This window comes from Capricornis sumatraensis, chromosome 16, assembly GCF_032405125.1.
Source record: "Capricornis sumatraensis isolate serow.1 chromosome 16, serow.2, whole genome shotgun sequence".
NCBI classification, from domain to species: domain Eukaryota; kingdom Metazoa; phylum Chordata; class Mammalia; order Artiodactyla; family Bovidae; genus Capricornis; species Capricornis sumatraensis.
The window spans coordinates 54,268,002-54,291,869 of record NC_091084.1 but is presented as its reverse complement, the minus strand read 5'-3'; the positions used below and the strand labels follow the sequence as shown (position 1 = coordinate 54,291,869).

The following is a 23,868-nucleotide window of genomic DNA, read 5'->3' as shown; positions in this document are numbered from 1 at the left end:
TCTAGACTAGACCAGGTTTACCGTTTTGTAGGAGAGGAAACTGAGGGATAGCTAGAGGCTGGGTCAGGATACCTCTTATGTCTCCTCCCAGCTCCTCTCCATGCAACTGTCTTGTAAAATCCCTGCCACTCAACCTCAGTTGTCCCTGGACACTTACCCTTCAGTCTGAACTCAAGCCTGAGTCTCTGCTTGTATTTTCGTCCAGCAGTGGAATATCTTTCACTAAGTAGTTCCATATGAGCTGAAGCAGAAAATAATGGGTATTAAAAAAACTCCCACACCCTGGAGGCTGGTTTAGTTTTAAAACCCTTGAGTAGGTTTAATTTTAAAACCCCCCTGTCTTGGGGATCAGAGAGATCCTGGGACTTAACAGGTTTCCTGTTTCCTCCCTGGGGCACCCAGGAGCAGACTATTTTTCTTAGTTTATGCTTGAATTGAATATTTGGCTCACTAGAAGCATCTCTACCCAAAGCAACTATTCTGTTTCAGGCTGTGTTTATAGTTGAGGCCTCACCCTTGAGAAATCCTTAACTCAGACTGTTTCAAGGGATTGAAGTCCTGCCCCTTCCCCCCACCCCACCGCTCCCTCTATTCCTCACTTCTGTCCTTTCCCACTCACTGAAGTCCTCCACTCTGGCCAGAAAATTCTTCTATTCTCACATGCTCTTCATACATTCACTTCACCACAGGCACTTTTTCTTTTATTTCTATTGTTGTTATTGTATTGTTTTTGAAAATAATGTTTAAAACAAAGGGAAAAAGTCTTAGAGGGCAGAACTAGAACTCTTAAGTCTGCCTTACTATAATTAATAAGTTTCAATAATATAAATCCTAGTAGGGAATTAGAAATGGGATAACCATAGTATGCCAGGAAAGTAAACAGTTATCTCTTAATTGTATGAACACACTTAAAGGACATTGAGGAGGAGAGAAATTGATGAAAAAGATGATCACTTCTGGCCCCTACATTTCTGCCCCTTTACTGCAAATGTTGGTAAACCAGAAAGGTTGGAAGCTTGCTGAATAACCCACCTGTTCATTCCCCATTACAGTCTTCACCAGTTTCTGTATGATCTGCTTCCTAAATCTCTCTCTTGAAACCATTCCATTCTCTGCCCCCACTGTCACTGTTTTGGTTCAGACTGTCCTATCTCTTGCTTACAGCTTTGAAATGGCCTCCTAACTGGTCTTTCTGCTCTGGTAGTAACCCTGCCACTTCTAATCCCTTCTCCTCACCCTCTCACAGATTTATATATGTAACATATCATAGTCCATCCCACTCTCACTTAAAACTTTTTGCTACTCCTAATTGCACTCAGGGAAGAACCCAGATTTCTCAGCAAGGTCTATGAGTTACTCCTTGCTTCTCCAGTCTAGTCTCCCCATCCTCCTAATACACTGCGTGCTCCAGCAATACTCAACAGTTTGTAATTTCCCTACTGCGTCTCTCTGTGCTTTTACACATGTTGAACTGTCTCTGCCTTCCTGGAAGGAGACCTCCTTCTCCCTCCCTCATTATTTGCTTTTACCCATCAGGTCTCAGTTTATTATCTCCTCTGTGATACCTACTGTGATCTTCTCTGGCAGATCTGTGTACTTTCCTCCAAGCTTTGTTCTTAAATCTGGGGTTGCATCTGTAATGTAATTATCTGTAATCTCAAATGTTTTGAGATCAAGGTTTTTGTCTTATTCAAAATTTTGTATCTAGCTCATAGAAGAATATATTTCATTCATTGTTTCATAGAAATAAATATTGAACTTAGGAAAAGGGTGATACAAGGAAATTCCCTGGTGGTCCAATGGTTAAGACTCGGTAGTACTTTCACTGATGTGGCCCAGGTTCAGTTTCCGGTTTAGGAACTAAGATCCCACACACTGCACAATGTGGCCAAAAAAAGTGATAAGAAATCAGCTATTATCTTGTTCACGAAATTCTTGATCATTGGACCCTGTCTTGCCTTTTTATCCTCAGCTTCCAGCATGGAGTTTGACTTTTAGCAAGTGACTTACTGAATAATTAAATATATGTCAAGCCTCTGCGCCTTTGGATACATTGGTCCCTGTTGGCTCAAAAAACCTACTCTCCTCCCTTCTTTGTTCTGACTCCATGGGAAACAGTATGGCAAAATCAGTCAAGAACCCCAGCTTCAGAGTCAGCCAGGCTTCAGTTCATTCCTGGCTTTGTTGTTTTCCAGCAGCATAGCCTTGTCCTCAGTTTCCTCTTCTGTAAAATGTGTATGATAATATCTATTCTGAGCATTTGGGGCAGGGGGAATTAAATGAGACAATATGTTTAAAACACTTAACAGGATGCCTGGTAATGGTAAGGGCTCAGTAAGTAGTAGCTACGCAAAGAGTCGGACACGACTGAGCGACTGAACTGAACTGAACTGATCAATATTTTAACCAGTCCTTCCAAACTCCGATTAGGTGCCGTATCCTCTGTAAAGTCCTCCCTTACACCTTCTAACTCCCACCTGGGTCAGGTGCCCTGCTTACAGATTGCCAGAGCATTTCATAGCATTATATGCTCTCTTCTCTCATAGCACATACCACAGTTATCGTTATTAATTCAACAATGTTTTTTAAGCTTCTATCAGGTTCTAAGTTTTGATTATAGAATAATGAGTAAAAAAAAGATTTTCTTATTTGTAACCTCCTAGAGAGCTCCACCCTCTCTTGCCTTTGGGTCTCGAGCATCTAGCATGATCCCTGACATATAGTGATTGACCAATGGAGACTGACTTGAATGAACAAGTGAGTGGACCTGCTTTTGTTGTGTTGATAGTTTTCATCCTCTTTGTTCATGTTGCTCAGAATATTGCGTGAGTCTCAAGGGGTTCAGCATTTCATTTTTAGCTGCTCTAATTGTGCCTTCACTTGGTAGAGTGCTTGTATCAGTGGATGAGGTCATTCTACTCCTCTCTTTCAGATTCTATCACAAGGTGCTATCTTTACATGAAGATTCAGCAACCCCTGTGTCTAACCCTCTGCTTGCGTTTACTCTCATCAAACGCCTACAGTCTGACTGGAAGAATGTGGTACATAGTCTGGAGGCCAGTGAGAACATCCGAGGTAATGAGGAGGAGGGCTGGAGGGTAAGAGAAGATTCTATCTCCTGACTCAGTGGAAAGGAGAGAGATTCTGATGGGATGTGATGAAGGATAATGAAGTGGGTAGGTATTACTTGATCTCCTTAGCTCTGTTGCAAAGAACTAGGTTCTTTTGTTAATATGTTTATGCAATTATAATTATAAAGCAATTTGGTATCCATTATCTCATTTTAAAAAATAGTTTTTTGGCTAAACTGCATGGCATGTGGGATCTTAGTTCCCTGACTAGGGAGTGAACCCATGTCCCCTGAAGTGGAAGCATGGAGTCTAACCGCTAGACTGCCAGGGAAGTGCCTCCATTATCTCATTTGATCTTCACTCCAATCCTGTGAAGAACTATAGGTTATATCATCCCATTTACATATGTGTAAAAGTGATGTTGTCTATTAATTTCTGTTTTATTAAGTTGCCACTACAGTGTTATCTGTAGTAAGATCACTTTCCTAATTTACTCTGCTTTGTACTTGAAAGGCTTCCCCTGGGGCTCAGCTAGTAAAGAGTCTGCCTGCAATGCCGGAGACCTGGCTTCGATCCCTGGGTTGGGAAGATCCACTGGAGAAGGGAAAGGCTAACCCACTCCAGTATTCTAGCCTGGAGAATTCCATGGACTGTATAGTCCATGGAGTCTCGAAGAGTCGAACACGACTGAGTGACTTTCATTTTCATAATTGAAGAAGTTTGTCGACTTTGGGGAAGTTAAGAAGAAGAAAAGTTTTCCCCTCAAAAGGCAAGACTCCTGGAGACAGAATGGAACAACATGATAAAGATGCTTAGTTTTTACTCTGAAATGTTTATTCCTCATTCAGAAGATTTTATTACCCTGGGAACAAAATCAGATAAAACATTATCTTTGCTCATGAAAATATTACAAGCTTAGTGATTATAGTAATTAAGGTGATGATGCCTCGCTGTATCAAATGCTCACCGCCTGTTTTTTGAGTGATGGATTGACGCTTTTGTGACCTCCACAGCTCTCAAGGATGGTTATGAGAGGGTGGAGCAGGACCTGCCAGCCTTTGAGGACCTCGAGGGAGCAGCAAGGGCCCTGATGCGGCTGCAGGACGTGTACATGCTCAACGTGAAGGGACTTGCCCGAGGCGTCTTCCAGAGAGTCACAGGCTCTGCTGTCACTGACTTGTATAGTCCCAGGCGACTTTTCTCCCTCACTGGGGATGACTGCTTCCAAGTGGGCAAGGTAATGGTATTCAGAGAGAGGGCAGGTTGCTCAGCTCTCTTTCTAGGGGATAAATCACTCTACTCTCATGGCTGTTATTAATACATATTTCTAATCCTGCCAGCAAAATTGGAAATTGGGCATTATCTCTATTTTCAGATGAGATGAAGAAACTGAGGTTCAGAGAGGGTAAATGACTTGCCTAAGGTTACACAGGTTTAAGTAGAACTAAATTTTGAACCTATGTCTTTTAACTCTGAATCCCATGCTGGCTCCATAATAGCTAGGGTAATCACATACTTAAGACAGTCTTGAGAGTGAAGGAAGTGTTATTAGCCAGGCTGACAGACATAAAATGGGACTGTCTTGGGCAAAATGGCCCTTTGGTCACCATAACGATAGCACTCCACCAGTAGATGGACAGCCAAGTGGAAAGGAGAAGCAAGGTCAAAGGATGCGGGAAAGGAAAGGAGATGGTGATGTGAAGGTAAGATCACAGAAACTCAGCCTCCTGGGGCTTTATGAAATCCCTTGCAACATTTCCTAGCCACTTAGAGATACTAAATTAAAGTAGTGTCAAAAAACAAACCATTTGGGAATTCCTGGTGGTCCAGTGGTTAGGACTCCATGCTTCCACTGCAAAGGGCATGAGTTCAATCCCTGGTCAGGGAACTAAGATCCCACAAGCCAAGTGATGCAGCCAGAACTAACCCCACATTGCTATAAAATTGTTTGAGAAAATAGACTTTAGGAACCTTCCATATGAGATAGTTAACTGATCTTTGTTCAGAAGTTTTGAGTACCCTTGAGGTTATCTTACAATATACTCTGTGTTAGCCTTTGCCCAGAATGTAATGGAGTAAATCCTTTTTAATTTTGAAGATGCATGCTGCAGGAAGGTGAATTTCCCCAGCCCCTGCAGTATTTGTTCGCCAGTCTGAGAGTGGGCCTCATGTGTCCTAAATCCAAGTTTTGAGACTACATCCTCCAAATTAGCACAGAGTGGGTTGCCCTAAGCCTCTCCATGTATAACTTTTCATTTTCTGAGATCCTAATAGAATCAAGCGCAATCATCATGTTCATGGCTAATTTAAAATGAAGTCAGTTAAAACAGTTCCATATATGGTACCAATATATGCTTCCTTAGTGAGGCTTTTCTGAGACTAAAACCATATGTTGAAAATTCAGTTAAGTCATTTCCTGAAAGTCTCACTGACAATCATCATTTCTGTATTTACTTATTTTGAAAGATAAAACATTTCAAATAGAAGAAAAATACACATAAATAAGCAATTTTATCTATAATTGAAATGAACGTGTTCAAATTTTGCTGTATTTGTTTCAGATTTTTTTCCAGATTTTTAAAAAAGAATGTAAAGATAGCCAAACACCCACTCCTTTTCCTTCTCACCACCCCAACCCTTTCTATTCCCCCCTTGCCCAGGTACCAAGCGACCACTGTCCCAAACCAAATAGTAAGTGCTCTTGAGTCACTTAGCACCTTGGATCTGTGACATTTTATCCATGTTGCTGCATTTATCAGTTCAGTTCAGTCGCTCAGTCGTGTCCGACTCTGCAACGCCATGGACTGCAGCATTTATCAGCAGTTCATTCCTTTCTATTGCTGAATAGTATTCTGTTGTTTGCCTATACCACAAACTGTTTATCAGTCTCATGTTGATGGATTCTTAGATTTGTTCCCAGCATCAGCTGGAATAACGCTGCTGCTTTATTGATGTGTCTTTCCGTGGACATTTGTGTTCATTTCTCTCGGTTAAATACCTGGGTTGAAGAATAAACGTGGATAATTATTAACATGTAGACAAGTCTGTTTTATCTACATGCCCTCAATTCCCTCCTCTATTGATTATTTTAAAGCAGATCAGTCTTTTCTTCTGAAATGCTTAATCGTCTAGTTCTTCTGTTCCACTGTTGTGTCAGTTGACTCTTGCTCATGGTCTGTTATTTCCTGACATAGTTTATCATGTTTGATTGTGAGCTTATTTTTAGCAGGATTCCTCCCCCACCCCCCAAATAGAGTCTTTCTGCCCAGAATTGTGGGAATATCCCTTCATAGAGTTTTGGGTTTTCTTCTTTCAGGTACTCTGTGGTATCACTAGCCTTAGAGTCCTTTCTTTTTCCCCCTCTACATTACATCCCCATGACTTATTTATTTTATAACTGGAAGTTAATACCCTTTGACCCCCATCATTCATTTCACCAGCCCCCTACCCTGGCCTCTGGTAAGCAATCTGGTTCCTATATTTATGGGCTTGGGGGTTTTTGTTTCTGCTTTTTTTGTTTAAGATTTTATATGTAAGTGAAATCATATGATATTTGTCTTTCTCTGTCTTATTTCATTTAGCATAATGCTTCAAGGTACATCCATGTTGTCACAAATGGCAAGATTTCATTATTTTTAATGGTTGAATTATATGTGTGTGTGTGTGTATCATCTTATTCATTCATTCATCTATTGATGGACGCTTAGGTTGTTTCCATTATCTATTTCTCTGAATTGAAACCAGACAGAAACAAACCAACTTTCTTGTCTCCTTGTGGCAGTGGATAGATTATTTTTCTGGTCAATTCTTTCCCTTGAAGTGTAGTTTTTCATGGGTTTCAGTTTTATGAGTATGTCTTAAATCCAGTTTTTAAGTTTTTTGAGGTCTACAAAAGGCTCATGTACTGTCCTCCTGTGGGCATTATAACCTCAGACTACCAAGTACGGAGGTTACTAGGACTAACACCCACCCCATCCCAGGCAGCTTCAGCATTTGCTCATCAGCTTGTTACTTGGATTTTCAGCTTCTCTTTTATTTCTGGTACTTGGATATTTCCCAGTCTTTCTAGAAAATATATGATTAAATACTTTTTATATTTTATTCGAAATTTCTAAGTCTTTGTGATTAAGGATGGATTCCAGTTACCTGTCTGCCATGTTGCTAAGACTTAAATAAATTGTTAACTTAGCAGGAAAAGTTCAGTCAATTTTTGGTTATTCTTCAAATTAATGTTTTTCAAATAGGAAACTTAAGGACCAGAAAGATAACACAGCAAGCTAATGGCAGATGGGGATAGGAATGGACTTGCTGTTTGGGCAGCAGAATTGCAGTATCTCCAGGTTCTGCTGTTTTTCTGCCTGTGGGGAATTACGCCTAAATTAGATCAATTTGCAAGAGGCCTTCCAAATCTGTGACTCTATAATTCCATGCTGTTTCTGACATCAATTTCCAGGAAATTCCACCTGCAGGTCTGGTATTCTAGTTAGCTGTAAGCTCTTAGGAGACAGGAGCTATGTCTAGTGCATGTTGCCATAGCTCTCATAGTTAACAAGCTATGAGAGCTATTCACTGAGCTCTCACAGCATTCCAGTGTCCACCTTCATTAAGGTGTCTAATGCATTATATCACAATTACTGGTTTACTCACATGCCCCTTGGTTGATTGCAAGCTCTTTAAGGGCAGGAATCGCCAGGTACATTATAAATACACTAAATAAATAAATGCATTTAATTCATTAGGCACATTGATCCCAACAATATCTTCCTAAAAACATGACAGTCACAACTCTAATTAGTGAAGCCCATGTAGCCTTTTTATGTTTATTCCCTGCTTCGCTTTGCCTTAGACTATAGTCACAATATACTACTTGAACACATTCTTGATTTTGGCTTCTGTTTCTACCATTCCCTCATCATAAAATGCCCTTCATCCCAATCTCTGCTCATTGAAATTCTTTTCCGTGTTTAAGGAAGACTCAGATGGCATTTTTTTCTTAAGTTCTATATTTTTTATTGGAGTATAACTTCCATGGTAGCTCAGATGGTAAAGCATCTGCCTACAATGTGGGAGACCCAGGTTCAATCCCTGGGTTGGGAAGATCCTCTGGAGAAGGAAATGGCAACCACTCCAGTACTCTTGCCTGGAAAATCCCATGGATGGAAGATTGTGGTAGGCTACAGTCCATGGGGTCGCAAAGAGTCAGACACGACTGAGCGACTTCATTTTATTAGAGTATAGTTGATTTACAGTGTCGTGCTACTTTCTTCTGTACAGCAAATGAATCAGTTATACATACATATATCCATTCTTCAGGTGGCACTTCTTCCATGAAGCTTGCTGAGATTCTCAAGTCTCCTCCTTTCTTTATGCCTCCACAGCACGTCATACATATTTCTTTCAAGTAATTGTGCCATTCTGCTCAGTATTCTAGTTAGTTCAGTTCGTATTTCTCACCTCCCATTTTTGGCTGTGCTGAGTCTTTGTTGTTGCACCTGGGCTCTCTCTAGTTGTGACGAGTGGGGGCTACTCTCTAGTTGTGGCGTGCAGACCCCTCATTGCAGTGGCCTCCCAGGTAGTGCAGTGGTAAAGAATGTGCCTGCCAATACAGGAGATGTAAGAGACGCAGGTTCAATCCCTGGGTCAGGAAGATCCCCTGGAGTAGGAAATGGCAACCCACCCTGGTATTCTTGCCTGGAAGATTCCATGGGCAGAGGAGACTGGTGGGCTACAGCCCATGGGTTCACAAAGAATCTGACATGACTGAGCACACACGTACCCTTGTTGCAAAGCATGGGCTCTAGAGCATGTGGGCTTCAGTAGTTGCAGCTTATGGGCTCCAGAGCATGGGCTCCAGAACATGGGCTTGGCAGTTGTGGCTCATTGGCTCAGCTGCTTCTCAACATGTAGAGTCCTCCCAGACCAGGGACAGGGCCGTGTCCCTTGCATTGGCAGGCTGGTTCTTAACCACTGGACTATCAAGGAAGTACAATATAAATTTTTTAAATGTGAGAACACTTCAGTATTCTCCACACCTAGTTACATTGTCTTGTATATAATAGATGCTTAGCATATTTAACTTAAATGAGTTGGAAAGAAAACTTGCCTTCTTGGGTTTCAAAGGCCCCTCACATTTTTGCATTGTTATTTCCTTTCTCTACCTGTGGACTCAACTTTAGTGATGGTACTTATGTTCCCTGCAGGTGGCCTATGACATGGGGGATTACTACCATGCCATTCCATGGCTGGAGGAGGCCGTCAGTCTCTTCCGAGGCTCTTATGGAGAATGGAAGACAGAGGATGAGGCAAGTCTTGAGGATGCCTTGGATCACCTGGCCTTCGCCTATTTCCAGGTAGGGGAGTAAGCAAGAGACCCACTCCTTTCATCACAGTAACCATAATGCTTTATATCTGCTTTACCACTTTTTCAGCATTTTCATGTCTCTTAATTTATTTCATCTTCCCAACAGGACTGAATGTGTCAGGCAGGGCAGTTTTTTTTTTATTATTATTATTTCCATATTTCTCATGTGAGTAAACTGAATCTCCAAAGAATTCCTAAATTGTTACAAAGTTCACAGAGGTCAGATTAGAGCCTGAGTCTATTTCTTCCTCAGTACTCTTTCTAATGCGCTGACTACTTTAAAATCATCATCTCCAATTAGGAGGTGTTTTCTCACCTGTATCAGCAGCAGCTGCGTTTACAAATGTTTAGTGGCTTCATAGTCAATGCAGGTCACTCTTTGGCACTCTCAACAATTCATAACTCTCGCCATGATATTGCTAATGTCAAGGAAGAAGTTTGATTGTTATCTTCTCCCATCTACTGTCAAGTCCAACTGTGACATGAATCGTGTCCAGATACAGAGCTGGTGTCATTGGTCCAGAGCATCAGCTCATTGCCTCCTGTAGGTGTTGATTTTCATTGGCACCATTGACCTGTGATCTGTTGTGTCCCTCATGGAAGCTCATATCTCTTCTTGTGGGAGCTGCCATCCTAACCCCACATCCCCCAGAATTGTACAGTCTTTAAGAATAGGCTGGAAAAATCACTACAGAGTCAGTTCCCTAGAGTTTCCAGAACTAATAAACCATTTCTGCTCCACACATTCCTTTTTCTTTCCCCCTTTTCCTGAGAAAGGGAGGAGGATGTGGGTGGTCCAAACCTGTGTTTTGCTGCCAAAACAGATTTAGTCTCAGTGCTGCAAATGGTCCTTTTCTTCTCATAGAAGTTCTGGCTCTTTGTTGTAAAACTTTCCAAGGTGCTCTTCCTATCTCTCCTGCTTAATTGCTATTAAAGCTGAAATAGAGTCACTGTGATGCAATAAAGGGTGAGAAGTAATTGAATTTTAACAGAAGAAAATGGAGAATTGATATGGAGACTCAGAGAAGATAAACTAAAGCAGCCCATTCTGAAAGATAGACTTTTAGATACAATGTCTAATAGTTTTGTTTTTTTTCCCCTATGATAACTTAGATTTCTCTTCTTCTCACTTGTAAACTCTCCCATTCTACAGTTGTGCTTTGTCTGGTAACTGTTATTCATCTTAGCAGGTGTAGCTCAAATGTCTCCTATTTTGTGAAGCCTTCTTTAATTCTCTTTAGACCCCTCAGACTCTCCTTCTTTGTGCTTTTATAGTGTGTGTGTGTGTGTGTGTGTGTGTGTTTGTGTTTATGTCACAATAGTAAAACACATTGGTATTGTCTTATAGGCAATTTCTGGTCCCCTTTTTACCACTAGTAAATTAGGGATGAATGTTCCTCATGGATCTTTCATTATCATATAAAATTGTGTATCTATATACACCACAAAAAGTATAATATATCATATTATATGTAGTACTATCATTTAATACATTTTCAGGATATGTTTTAGTAAAAAATCATTTCAGTAACTACAAATAATGAGAAACAGTGTGTAGTAACTAAACTATAGGCTCTGAAGTCAGGCATACCTAGGTTCAAGTTCTGTGAAAACTTGGGTAACTTACCTAACCTCCCTAGACCTTAATTTTCTTTCTTTTTGTTTTAAAGCTTCAGTTTTCCTCTGTGATCAGACTTTTCTTCTTTCTTCTTTTTTAAAAAAATACTTATTTACTTTTATTTATGTGTTTATTTGGCTGCATTGGGTTGTTTTTTTTTTTTTTTTTTTTTGCATTGGGTTTTAATTGCTGGACTTGGGATCTTTGGTGCACAGGCTCAGCAGTTGCGGCCCTTGGGCTTAGTTGCTCTGCAGCATGTGGGATCTTAGATCCCTGACCAGGGATTGAACTTGTGTCCCTGCATTGGAAGGCAGATTCTTAACCACTGGACCACCAGGGAAGTCCCTAATTTTCTTATCTTTAAAGGAGAATAATAATGATAACATGGGAGTGTGGAAATAATTTTCCCCATAACCTTCTGAGTTTTTGGCTGAGCCCTCCCTGTAATATAAGACAGATTAATAAGAGGAACAATAAACGTAAGTTAACTAACATGTATACCTGCTGTAGACATGGGAGATACTGGGGGGCAAGGCATGAGTAACTCTCTGAGAGGATCTAAACCTTCATCTTAAATATGATGTATCCAGCTAAAGACAAAAGAAGGAAAGGTATGGAGGAGCCGGTTCTGGGAGGTGACCAGACCAAGCAAGCAAGAGTAAGGCTGTTAGGTACCAATAGATTTAGGGTGCCTTCTCCACTGGTAAGGTTTTCTTGTGATGCAGAGTCATCCTTCTCTTTCAGGTACATGGGGGAGATAACCCTCACAAAAGGAGATTTCCATTGTAAATATAAATTTCCCTTATGAAAGCGTAGTTTCTACTGTGGTTTAAAAAACTTCTCCTGTATCTCTGATGTTTCTCAAAATAATTAGCTCAAAATAATCCTTATGCCAAAAAAGCATATTTGGGGATGGCATATTCTGCTACCCTTTGTTGACTTAAAAAAATGCACAGTGTGAGAGTTGTGCATCAGGTTTTATTTGGGGCAAAATGAGGACTGTAGCCCAGGAGACAGCACTTCAGATAGCTCTGAGAAACTGCTCCAAAGAGGTTAGGGGGAAGGTCAGTATATACGTGATTTTAGTGAAAGAAGAGTGCATGCAATCAAACACATATTTTTTTTTTTTGGCAGAAAGTTTCTGTTAGTCTTGAGGAGCAGTTGTCACCATGAAAATTTTTAGTGCTTTTCTAGATAAGAAGAAATACAAGAATTGGGCTTATAAAATCAGCTTCTGAAAATATCTAACTATATGAAGATCTTTTCTTCCGGTTTTTCCTAGTGTGCAGAGTGCCTCATTTCTGCTCTCCACCCTGAACTATTTTCAGGGGCGTGTTGAAAGCCAGTAGCTGCTGCAACTCGTGATTTAATCCTTGTGGATATAGATGGAAGTGCCCATGGCAAGTGCCAGTTTGTAGTTGGCACATTCAGCGCTCACCTCAAAGGGTCGGCATGAGGATTAAATGAGCTAATACACGTAAAGCCCTTAACCCATTCATAGCACATATGTTCTCAATAAATGTAAGCTATCTTTACAATATACACAAGTGTGGTTCTGCTTTTTCATTGAACATTATTTACTATACACATTTCCAGAGAAATTTAACTGGGATATCAAAAGTAGCTCTAACTGTTCTTGATAAAACATAATTTTATCTCCTGATAAAGCCCTTGAGTTTTAAAAATATATAAAATTAATATTTTAGCTTTCTTCATCTCAAAGGGTTTGAAAATCTATAACCCTGAGTTAATATCTGACATTATAAGATATTAGTAGATTAACTACCCATCTGTTAAGTACACAACAGAATAATTCATGATATTAATTAATTAGAAATAGTCTATATGCCTAACAGTGGTGGAATGGGGAGATTGTGACGGAGCTTCTGGATGGAGTGATATGCAGCCATTAAAAATGCTATCTCTCTTGTACACACATGTTCGTAGCAGCACTGTTCACAACCGCCAGTAGGTGGGAAGCTTTCCAAGTATCCATCAGTGGGTGAATGGACAAGAAAAATGTAGTGTATATGTACGGTGGAATACCATTCAGTCTTTAAAAAGAAGGAAATTCTAACACATGCTACCACGTAAGTGAAACTTGAGGACATTATGCTAAGTGAAACCAGTCACAAAAAGACAAGTATAGTTTGATTCCATTTATATGAGATTTCTAGAAGAGTCAAATTTATAGAGACAGAATGTAGAGTGATGGTTACCAGGGGCAGGCGGGGAGGAGATAATTGGGAGTTGTTATTAATAAGTAGAGTTTCAGTTTTGCAAGATGAGAAAACTCTGGAGGTCCTTTGTACAACAGTGTGAATATATTTAGTACTACTGACCTGTACACTTGGAAATGATTAAGATGGTAAATTTATGTTTACCACAGTGAAAAGTACTAATTAAAAAATGCTGTTTCTGAGGACTATGTAAAAATATAGAAAGTACTCCTGATTACACTGTAGAGGGAAACAATCAGGATATGAAAATGTGTAATAAATATGACTGTAACTGTGTACACAGTATGTATTGTTCCAAAGTTTTTGAACTGTCTGGGTTTCAGTGAAACCTTTACCCCCATTTCTCATATGTTTTATAGCATCCTTCTTCTTGCTTTTATCATTAAAAATACATTTTTTTAACATGCAAAAGCAAAATGATCAAAAGGAAATACAGGTCTAGTGACTTATCATCATTTCACAGCACCCAGAGCAGGATGACAGCCCACCCGCCCCGAGTTCTGTTCCCCAGACTTGTCTGGAAAGCCCGTGTTTACTTTTAACGGTGTGTAGCCCAAGGTTGAATGGCTGCAGGGAGAGTCATTGCTATGCAGTGGGAATGGTTCAGGTTTAGCTCTTCCTTTTTCTTCCTCTCACTAACTTTATGGATTCTCAGAAGTTCTGAACCTGGAGAACACATCATATTCTTAGTAGGATTGTTGCAGTTCCATATTAACGTTTACTAATAAAATATACCAAAATAACAACACTCTACAATTACATGGTTTTGCATGCTTTGAAAGATTTGAGGGAATTTTAAGAAAGTTTATTTTTATTTATTTTTCTCCCTTCCCTGGTAAGGGTGGTAATAAGTCATTTGTAAATGAGGAAACTGAGGAGACCTGATTTGCATCAGGGCTGCAAATCCTGAATTAGGACAGAGAACCTCTACATTTTAGTCTGCAGCTCATTTCAGTGAGTCTTACTATCTACTACTGGTAAGCTTATTTTAGAGTTTTTTTTTAATCCATTTAATGGTTCGTTAGGGGAGATATCCTCAGCGCCGTTAACTCACTCTTTTCCTTTTCTTTCTTTTTTTACAGGCAGGAAATGTTTTGTGTGCCCTCAACCTTTCCCGGGAGTTTCTTCTGTACAGTACGTAATGATAAAAGATAACCACAGGTCAGACCTGTGGGAAATCCCTCTTGCTCTTGGCCTTTCATCCCTGCAGATGAAGTATAGCTGTCTATTTTTATTTTTTGAATTTCATAATCCAAGGCACATTTCTAATTTTTGATTAAATCTTAACATACTGTTCAGTGCAGCAGGGGTAGTTTTTAAGTTCATTGGAAGTGCTAAGAAAAAGATACCAGCATGTGCCTTCCTCCTCCACCCCTATTGAGTCATACGTATTAGTGTTGCTTCAGTGGGGGACAAGTCCTAGGTTGGGAGCCAATTTCTTCAGGGACATTTGAAGATCCAGGATTTGGGAATAGACCTGGGAACGAGTGCAGTCAATGAGAGCTGTGTGTGCAACAAGGAGAGCGACTCAGCAGGGTTGTTCACTTTGGCTGCTCACAGAAAGATAGCAATTCTTCTCTTTATACTGGAGCTCACTTTGCAATGCAAGCCTCCTGCCCAGCTGGCCACAGAGTTCAGCTTCAACCCTCTCAGGCAGCATTTCACCAGAGTTAAACTGGGAGAGAGATTTGCTAGCTTAACTCTGCTTAGATATTTTTGCTTAAAATTTTGGAGATAGATGGCTTCCCAGGTTTTCTTTTAATAAGATGAATACTAAAAAATAGGTACGTGTTACAGATATGTGTATATATAGATAAGTATATGTATCAGGTATGTTAAGATACGTAATAACCATTCACAAAATTAGGTTGGCCAAAAAGGTTGTTAAAACCCCAAACTTTTTGGCCAACTGAGTATTTATGATGTGTTTCCTGTAGGACTTCACAAAAATATGTATCACTTTTTAATGAATACATTTAGTAACGTTATTTCTTTTTGAGAGTTTGGCAAACAGTAGGATAAGGCAGTAGCTGTGTGGTCTGGAAACATGTGGACAGTTAGTGGTACAGACAAAGTGATAACCCAGCCCCTCTATTTTTTGTGCTTGAACTATTAAAATCTCTGCATATCCCAGAGAATGTAAATTGTGCACTATTAAAGGTGAATAAGTAGACACAGCAAATTGAAATTCCTTGTTCCATAAATGGTCTCACAATATTTTCATTGGTATTTTGGGCCCACTGTTTCTATTCCTCCAAACTTTATTTCTCCTTTGGTTAAAAAAAGGATGATAATTTCTGTCCCCTTGTTTGCCAGAATGATGGTAATGGTGGAAGTGGTTAGAAGCACATTGAGCTCCTCAGAGAAAGATGCTTTGTGACCCTTACGGCAGTGGAGCACCTCCTTCTGAGACGCACTGAGATAATGCAGAGGCTACTGGCCATGGGTAGCTGCCAACTCATGGCGGATCTGCACCTAAAGTGGGCACAGACAAGACAAAAGATCCCTGTCGGGACCTTGGCTAGAACCGAAGTCTAGAACACCTTCTTCCCATACTGCCCTGTTGTGTCTAGGCCAGGCAGGGATTCTGAGGAATCTAGTAGAGCTGGGAATAATTTCCCTTCCAGTTCTCTAGGGAAGAATAGAGCGAGTCTCTCTGCTGTAGGCTTTGGCTCTCTGGACTTCTCTTTCATAGCACTTTCTTGTGTTGTGTTGTATGTAGTTAATGTGTCTTTTCTCTGATAGATTCTAAACTCTGAGAGTTTAGCCTCTAGCACAGTGTCTGGTACGTGTTCACTGGAGAGTTACTGAGTGGACGGGTGAATGAATGATTGAAGCTTCTTCCCTATACATAAAACTGACCATCACACAATCCTGCAGCCCCATGCTCATGATCCCTTGGTCTAAGAGTGTTCCTTCAGCTCTACCAGGCCCTGCTTAATCCTACTCTAGGGGTGAGGGCCTTACATCCTCCTGTGCATGGACATAGGAAGTTGTCCAGGTGCTGGTGGTGTGTAACAGTGAAGCTGCAGGAAACCTTGGCAGTACTCCCTGGGACCACTGTTTGTTAATCTGTTAATTTGTATTTTTCCCTGCTGATTTCTTCCAGGCCCAGATAATAAGAGGGTGGCCAGAAATGTCTTGAAGTATGAAAAGCTCTTGGCGGAGAGCCCTAACCAGGCTGTAGCAGAGACTGTCATGCAGAGACCCAATGTGCCCCACCTGCAGACCAGGGACACCTACGAGGGGTTATGTCAGACCCTGGGTTCCCAGGTACCACTGCTCACGGGGAGAAAAAGGGGGAACCAGCTTGGGGGATGGGAGAAAAGGTAGAATTGGCACAATTTGAAGAGAAAAACTGGTGCATTAAAAAAATAATAATAAAGCTCACTTGGACAGCATCAGTGGCTGAATTCTGAATCTCCTGAATTTCAGGTTTTTTATGCTGGAGTTCCCATAAATTGGTTTCCACTTCTAGACCCTTCTTCTTCTAAGCTGATTCTAGTCTTTCCTTTCAGCCTACTCACTACCAGATCCCCAGCCTCTACTGCTCCTATGAGACCAATTCCAGTCCCTACCTGCTGCTCCAGCCGGTGCGGAAGGAGGTCATCCACCTGGAGCCCTATGTTGTTCTCTACCATGACTTTGTCAGTGATGCTGAGGCTCAGAAGATCAGAGGGCTTGCAGAACCATGGGTGAGTGTCCCCAAGGCCTGCCGAGAACCTCCCTTTGTTTCTTTGCATGACTGATGTTCAGAAGTGTGAGAATAGGCAGCCTGAACAACTAGATAGTTCATCTGTTCAGGAGTTCAAAATACCAGTCATTCCATAAAACTAATCAGCGGTGAAAAAACTCACAGTCGTGGTTGCTTCTGGCTGAGAAAGGTACAAGGGGATTTTCTGGGGTGTTCACAATGTGCTTTCAATATATTGTTAGGGATGTGGAGTACATGGTTGTATGTTTGTGAAAACTCAGCAAATGGTACTCTTGAGATCTATGTATATCACTGTATGTAAATTTAATCTAAAAAAATTAAAGGAAGCCCCCCATCCCCAGTATCAATCATTCCATATAAGTAATAGAAGGAAAAAAAAGGTGGGAGAATTCTGTGGTGTTTCAGTGGTTAAGACTCCGCGCTTTTAATGCCTGCCTGGGGCCTGAGTTTGACTCCTAGATGGGGAACTAAGATCCCACAAGCTGTTTGGTGTGGCCAAAAACAAAAAGAGAAAGGAAGAAAAGGGGTCAAATGACAGGGGAAAGGAGAGATTTCCTAGCACAGAAAAAAAGCATGAAGATTATTTAGTTAAACTTCATTATTTTGTTAAAAAGAAATCTGAGGCCCGGAGAGGGAAAGAGACCTCGGGTCACATATATGGCTTGGCCCAGAATTGGAACCCAGTACACTGATTGCTGCTCTGCTATTCAGCCTTTATGTATCAGTTAACTTAGGCTGTTACATTTATTTGGTAATGTTGCAGGAAGTGGAGGGACCCCCTTCAGGGCCTGAAAGTGGGCTCTTGCCTAACACTCGGTAATGAATTGTCCAAGGAGATACACGTGCTGACAAAGCAAGAAGCTTTATTGAGAAAAGGTGCTTGAGCAGAGAGCAGGAAGGTAAGGGAACCCAGGAGGACTGCTCTGCCTTGTGGCTTGCAGTCTTGTTTATTTTGGTGATGGGATTAGTTTCCAGGTTGCCTCTGGGCAATCATTCTGACTCAGGGTCCTTCCTGGTAGTGCACACATTGCTCAGCCAAGATGGATTCCAGCAAGGAGGATTCTGGGAGGTGGTAGGACATGTGGTATCTCCATGTGAGATGAATTTTCCCAAATTCTTCCGGTTGGTGCTGTCTTGTTAGTTTCGTGTTCCTTATCAGAACCTCCTATTATAAAATAACTCACACAGATGGTGCCTACAGAATAGGCAGTTACAGTTAGGGTTTCCAAATCTCAGGGAGGACAACAGCAGTAGAGGCTGGCTTGGTCCTCACGTTATGTGTCTGTCTTGTGCTGGTTGCTGCTCTGCCCCATGCTGTCTTTACTCTCGGACCCAGCCCAACAGAGCAGCCTCTGTCTGGAACATTGCCATCTCATGGGAGAGGAAAAAGGCAAAGATGGCAAATTGCTAGCTGGCTTGTAAAGCTTCTGCTTGGAAGCACCAGGCATTACTTCCATCCACATTTCCCTGCTTAAAGCAAGGCTTGTAGCCAACACTGCAGTCAGCTTAGCGGGTATATCTCCTTCTTCCATGGAGAAGGCTCTGCAGCCACTGTGCCAGGCTTTATGTTGATGGGGAGGGGAGTTAGTCCTCCAGAAAGTGTTGTTGTTATTCAGTCCCTCAGTTGTGTCCAACTCTTTGAGATCCCACAGACTGCAGCACACCAGGCTTCCCTGTCCTTCACAAATTCCTGGAGTTTGCTCAAATTCATGTCCATTGAGTTGGTGATACCATCCAGCCATCTCATCCTCTGTCATCTCTTTCTCCTCCTGCCCCCAATCGTTCCCAGCATCAGAGTCTTTACCAGTGGGTTGGCTCTTTGCATCAGGTGGCCAAGTATTGGAGCTTCAGCTTCAGCATCAGGCCTTCCAATGAATATTCAGGACTGATTTCCTTTAGAATGGACTGGTTTGATCTCCTTGCAGTCCAGGGGACTCCCAAGAGTCTTCTCCAACACCACAGTTCAAAAGCATCAATTCTTCGGTGCTTACCCACTCCAGTATTCTGGCCTGGAGAATTCCATGGACTATACAGTCCATGGGGTCGCAAAGAGTTGGACATGACTGAGTGACTTTCACTTTCACTTTCCAGCCTTCTTTATGATCAACTCTCACATCCATACATGACTACTGGAAAAATCATAGCTTTGACTAGATGGACCTTTGGCGGCAAAGTAATGTCTCTGCTTTTTAATATGATGTCTAGGTTTGTCATAGCTTTACTTCCAAGGAGCAAGCATCTTTTAATTTCATGGTTGCAGTGGCCATCTGCAGTGATTTTGGAGCCCAAAAAATAGAGTCTGTCACTGTTTCCATTGTTTTCCCATCTATTTGCCATGATCTTAGTTTTTTGAATGCTGAGTTTTAAGGCATTTTTTTCACTCTCCTCTTTCACCTTCATCAAGAGGCTTTTTAGTTCCTCTTTGCTTTCTGCCATTAGGATGGTATAATCTGCATATCTGAGGTTATTGTTATTTCTTCCAGCAATCTTGATTCCAGCTTGTGATTCATGTGGCCCAACATTTCACATGATATACTCCATATATAATTTAAATAAGCAAGGTGACAATATATAGCTTTGACGTACTCCTTTCCCTATTTGAAACCAGTCTGTTGTTCCATGTCCAGTTTTAACTGTTGCTTCTTGACCTGCATACAGGTTTCTCAGGATGCAGGTAAGGTGGTCTGGTACTCTTATCTCTTTAAGAATTTTCCACAGTTTGTTGTGATCCACACAGTCAAAGGCTTTAGCATAGTCAATGAAGCAGAAATAGATGTATTTCTGGAATTCTCTTGCCTTTTCTATGATCCAACGAATGTTGGCAATTTGATCTGTGGTTCCTCTGCCATTTCTAAATCCAGACTTGTATATCTGGAAGTTCTTGGTTCACATACTGTTGAAGCCTAGTTTGAAGGTTTTGCCCAATTGTGTGGTAGTTTGAACATTTTTTGGCATTGCCCTTCTTTAGGATTGGAATGAAAACTGACATTTTCCAGTCCTGTGGGCACTGCTGAGTTTTCCAAATTTGCTGGCATATTAAGTGCAGCACTCAATGAAACTATGAGCCATGCTGTGCAGGGCCACCCAAGATGGATGGGTCATAGAGGAGAGTTCTGATAAGATGTTGTCCATTGGAGAAGGGAATGGCAAACCATTTCAGCATTCTTGCCTTGAGAACCCATGAACGTATGAAAAGACAAAAAGGTATAACACTGAAAGATGAACCCCCCAGGTCGGTAGGTGCCCAATATGCTACTGGAGAAGAGTGGAGAAATAACTCCAGAAAGAATGAAGAGCCTGAGCCAAAGCAAAAAACGATACCCAGTTGTGGATGTGTGTGATGGTGAAAGTAAAGTCTGATGCTATAACCAACAGTATTGCATAGGAAACTGGAATGTTAGATCCATGAATCAAGGTAAACTGGAAGTGGTCAAACAGGAGATGGTAAGAGTGAACATCAACATTTTTGGAATCAGGGAACTAAAATGGACGGGAATGGGTGAATTTAATTCAGATGACCATTATATCTATGACTGTGGTCAAGAATCCCGTAGAAGAAATGGAATAACCCTCATAGTCAACAAAAGAGTTCGAAATGTAGTACTTGGGTGTAGTCTCAAAAATGACAGAATGATCTCAGTTCATTTCCAAGGCAAACCATTCAGCATCACAGGAATCCAAGTCTGTGCCCCAACCATTAATGCCAAAGAAGCTGAAGTTGAACAGTTCTATGAAGACCCAGTAAGACTTTCTAGAACTAACACCAAAAAAAGATGTCCTTTTCCTCATATGGTGCTGGAATGCAAAAGTAGGAAGTCAAGAGATACCTGGAGTAATAGGCAAGTTTGGCCATGGGGTACAAAATGAAGCAGGACAAAGGCTAACAGTTTTGCCAAGAGAACACACTGGTCACAGCAAACACACTCTTCCAACAATACAAGAAATGACTGTACACATAGACATCACCAAATGGTCAATACTGAAAATCAGATTGATTATATTCTTTGTAGCCGAAGATGGAGAAGCTCTACACAGTCAGCAAAAACAAGACCTGGAGCTGACTATGACTCAGATCATCAGTTCCTTATTGCGTAATTCAGACTTGAATTGAAAAAAGTAGGGAAAACCACTAAGCCATTCAGATATGACCTAAATGAAATCTCTTATGATTATACAGTGAAGTGACAAAAAGATTCAAGGGATCAGATCTGATAGAGTGCCTGAAACACTATGGACAGAGATTCATGACATTGTACAGAAGGTGGTGACCAGAACCATCCCTAAGAAATGCAAAAAGGCAAAATGGTTGTCTAAGGAGGCCTTACAAATAGCTGAGAAAAGAGAAGAGAAAGGCAAAGGAGAAAGGGAAAGATATATCCATCTGAATGCAGAGTTTCAAAGAATAGCAAGGAGAGATAAGAAAGCCTTCTTAAGTGAACAATGCAAGGAAATAGAGGAAAACAATAGAATGGGAAAGACTAGAGATCTCTTCAAGAAAATTAGAGATACCAAGGGAACATTTCGTGCAAAGGTGGGCACAATAAAGGACAGAAACAGTGTGGACCTTACAGAAGTAGAAGATATTATGAAGAGGTGGCACAGATACACAGAAGAACTGTACAAAAAGATCTCAATGACCTGGATAACCACGATGGTGTGATCACTCACCTAGAACCAGTCATCATGGAGTGCGAAGTCAAGTGGGCCTTAGGAAGCATCACTATGAACAGTGCTAGTGGAGGTGACAGAATTCCAGTAAGTTATTTAAAATCCAGGAAGTGTGGCAAATATTTAGAACGGTCATGCAGTTGACCTCACTGCTATAAGTATATTGCCTCTTTACAAATGGCACATAAGACAGTTTCAGAATTCCTGTGTCAAAGCAGACATCATGCCCTTCATGGTGTGCTGTTTGCCCTGGCAGCCAGACAGTCATTCATCACTAGAACAGAGCGTGCTGTGTGCTAGATGCTGTACTGGGTTCTGGGCTGTTACACGGTTAAGTATTGCTCCTTCTGATTTCAGAGCTTCCTGAAGAAGGGGAAAGAGATATTTACAATGCACTGTGATACATCCTGTAATAGGTATTGGTGTTGTGCTAGCAGCATAAAAATGAGAACCTTCCTCCAAGGGAAAGGCAGTCAGGTGAAGAGCAGATAGGGGCAGCGGGGGGGCAGGAAAAACAGAGGCTTCCCCGTGGATGTGAGATTCATCCGAGTGAAAGGTGACAAAGGATATTCCAGGAAGACGGGCAGTCCGTGCGCAGGCCTGCTGTGTGGTGTTGAGAGTAGGGGGAAGCCAGGGGCTGAAGTGGGCAGGGGTGGGTGTGGGAGGTGATGCGAGATACAAGGTGAGACACAGTTAGAAGCTCCAGAAATACCACGCTGGGGAGTTTGGACCTTACCCCAAAGCCAGGGGAAGCAGTGGGACACTTTGAAATTGGAGAGCGCCCTGATCAGGCCTGCAGATTTTGAGGGAGACTTTGGCGGCAGACATGAATTGGAGGAGAAGAATAGCAAAATAATTCCATCTAACAGCCCTTCAGACGAATCTGGAATCTTTGTACAGAAAGTTTCTGAAGCCATTAAGCTCCCCGTGAATTGGAACGATGTGTTTTCAATATCTTTGGCTTCTCAGTGAGCCAGCGGCAGCGTTTGGCCTGAAGCTCCCTTTTCCTCAGGACAACTCTGTTGCTGTGGTTACAGGACAGGCGGCACACTTGGAGATGTTCATTTAATCCCCCGTGGCCAGGTCATCTGTCTGGCATCCACAGACCTTGCCACACTCCCTTCCCCCAGAAGTGTCTTGCCAGGGTTGCTGGGCCCTGTTTCTCCTTTGGCTTGCCCAGGAACAAGTCCTGGGTGTGTGTGGTAGTGGCTGCCCCACGGGAACCAAGCCACCTCAGTGGCTTGTGTTGAATTTTTCTGCTCCTGTTCACTGTCTGTTTCTCAAAAAAGAATTTCTCTGCTCTCTCATCATTCCTCCCCCATCTGCATTCTGCCCATTCTTGAAGACTCAGTTGAAACTGGACACCTCTTTTCGCTTCCTAGCCCTTACCACTTGGCCCACTGTCACAGATGCTTTCAGTAGGAGCATTTTTTCCAGAGCACTTTTTGGGGCCACCTCCAATAACCTTCCTCGTCTCAGCTCAAGAGTTTTTGTCTCCAGTTGCTTGGTACTTTCATTTATCCTGCCATTTACGTGTTGTCTGGAGTTGCTCACAGTTTTGCGAGTTAGTCCCTCATCACCCTCAGCCAGACTGTAAGCTAGCAGGGATCATATGTTGTCCTTGAATGCCTGGCCCTGTATTATGCCTGTTGAAGCTAGAGCAATCTGCAGCCGGTCACTTGCAGCTGAGTCAAGCCCTTGCTTAAACTCTTTAATGGGTCCCTTTGCTCTCAAATGATAACAAAGCCCCTTGGCCTGGCTACCGCCACCCTTTCTGCAGATGCTCCCTTACACTGACACCCCAGAAGCACTAAACGACTGTGTCTCCATGAACAGGCAGTGCTCTCACTGGCCTCCCCGCACACTCCTCTCTCCGCCAGAAGCAGTCTTCCCTCGGCCTCTTTTCACCTGTGTGATTCCAGTTGTCTTTTGGGCATCCTGGGAAGCCTTCCTGTCCTTCATAAGAATGGCTGGTTGTTCCTTCCGTAACCCTGTACTTTTCCAGTAGGACCCCACTGAATGCCTTATGGTTATCCTATATGGTATTTACAATGTCGAGCACAGGGCTTAGTCAGAGAACAACCGGTGAGGATTTGTCCCCACAAATGAATGACTTGTGGATGCACGGTAAATAATTGTTATGCAGAGTGTATAATGCAGTATACAGATAATTTACACAAATAATTGTGTAAATG

At 41.8% G+C, this 23,868-nt stretch overlaps 1 protein-coding gene across 1 annotated transcript in view; it reads left to right on the top strand.

Annotated features, from left to right (window-relative positions):
• P4HA3 (prolyl 4-hydroxylase subunit alpha 3) overlaps nt 1-23,868 on the top strand; it is a 40,526-nt gene that overhangs the window by 5,642 nt on the left and 11,016 nt on the right. Inside the window, exons 2-7 of the mRNA XM_068989017.1 lie at nt 2,933-3,075; nt 4,085-4,308; nt 9,272-9,421; nt 14,373-14,424; nt 16,400-16,563; nt 16,809-16,985. Of these exons, the coding sequence (XP_068845118.1) occupies nt 2,933-3,075; nt 4,085-4,308; nt 9,272-9,421; nt 14,373-14,424; nt 16,400-16,563; nt 16,809-16,985 (910 nt within the window). The remainder of the gene's footprint in view (nt 1-2,932; nt 3,076-4,084; nt 4,309-9,271; nt 9,422-14,372; nt 14,425-16,399; nt 16,564-16,808; nt 16,986-23,868) is intronic.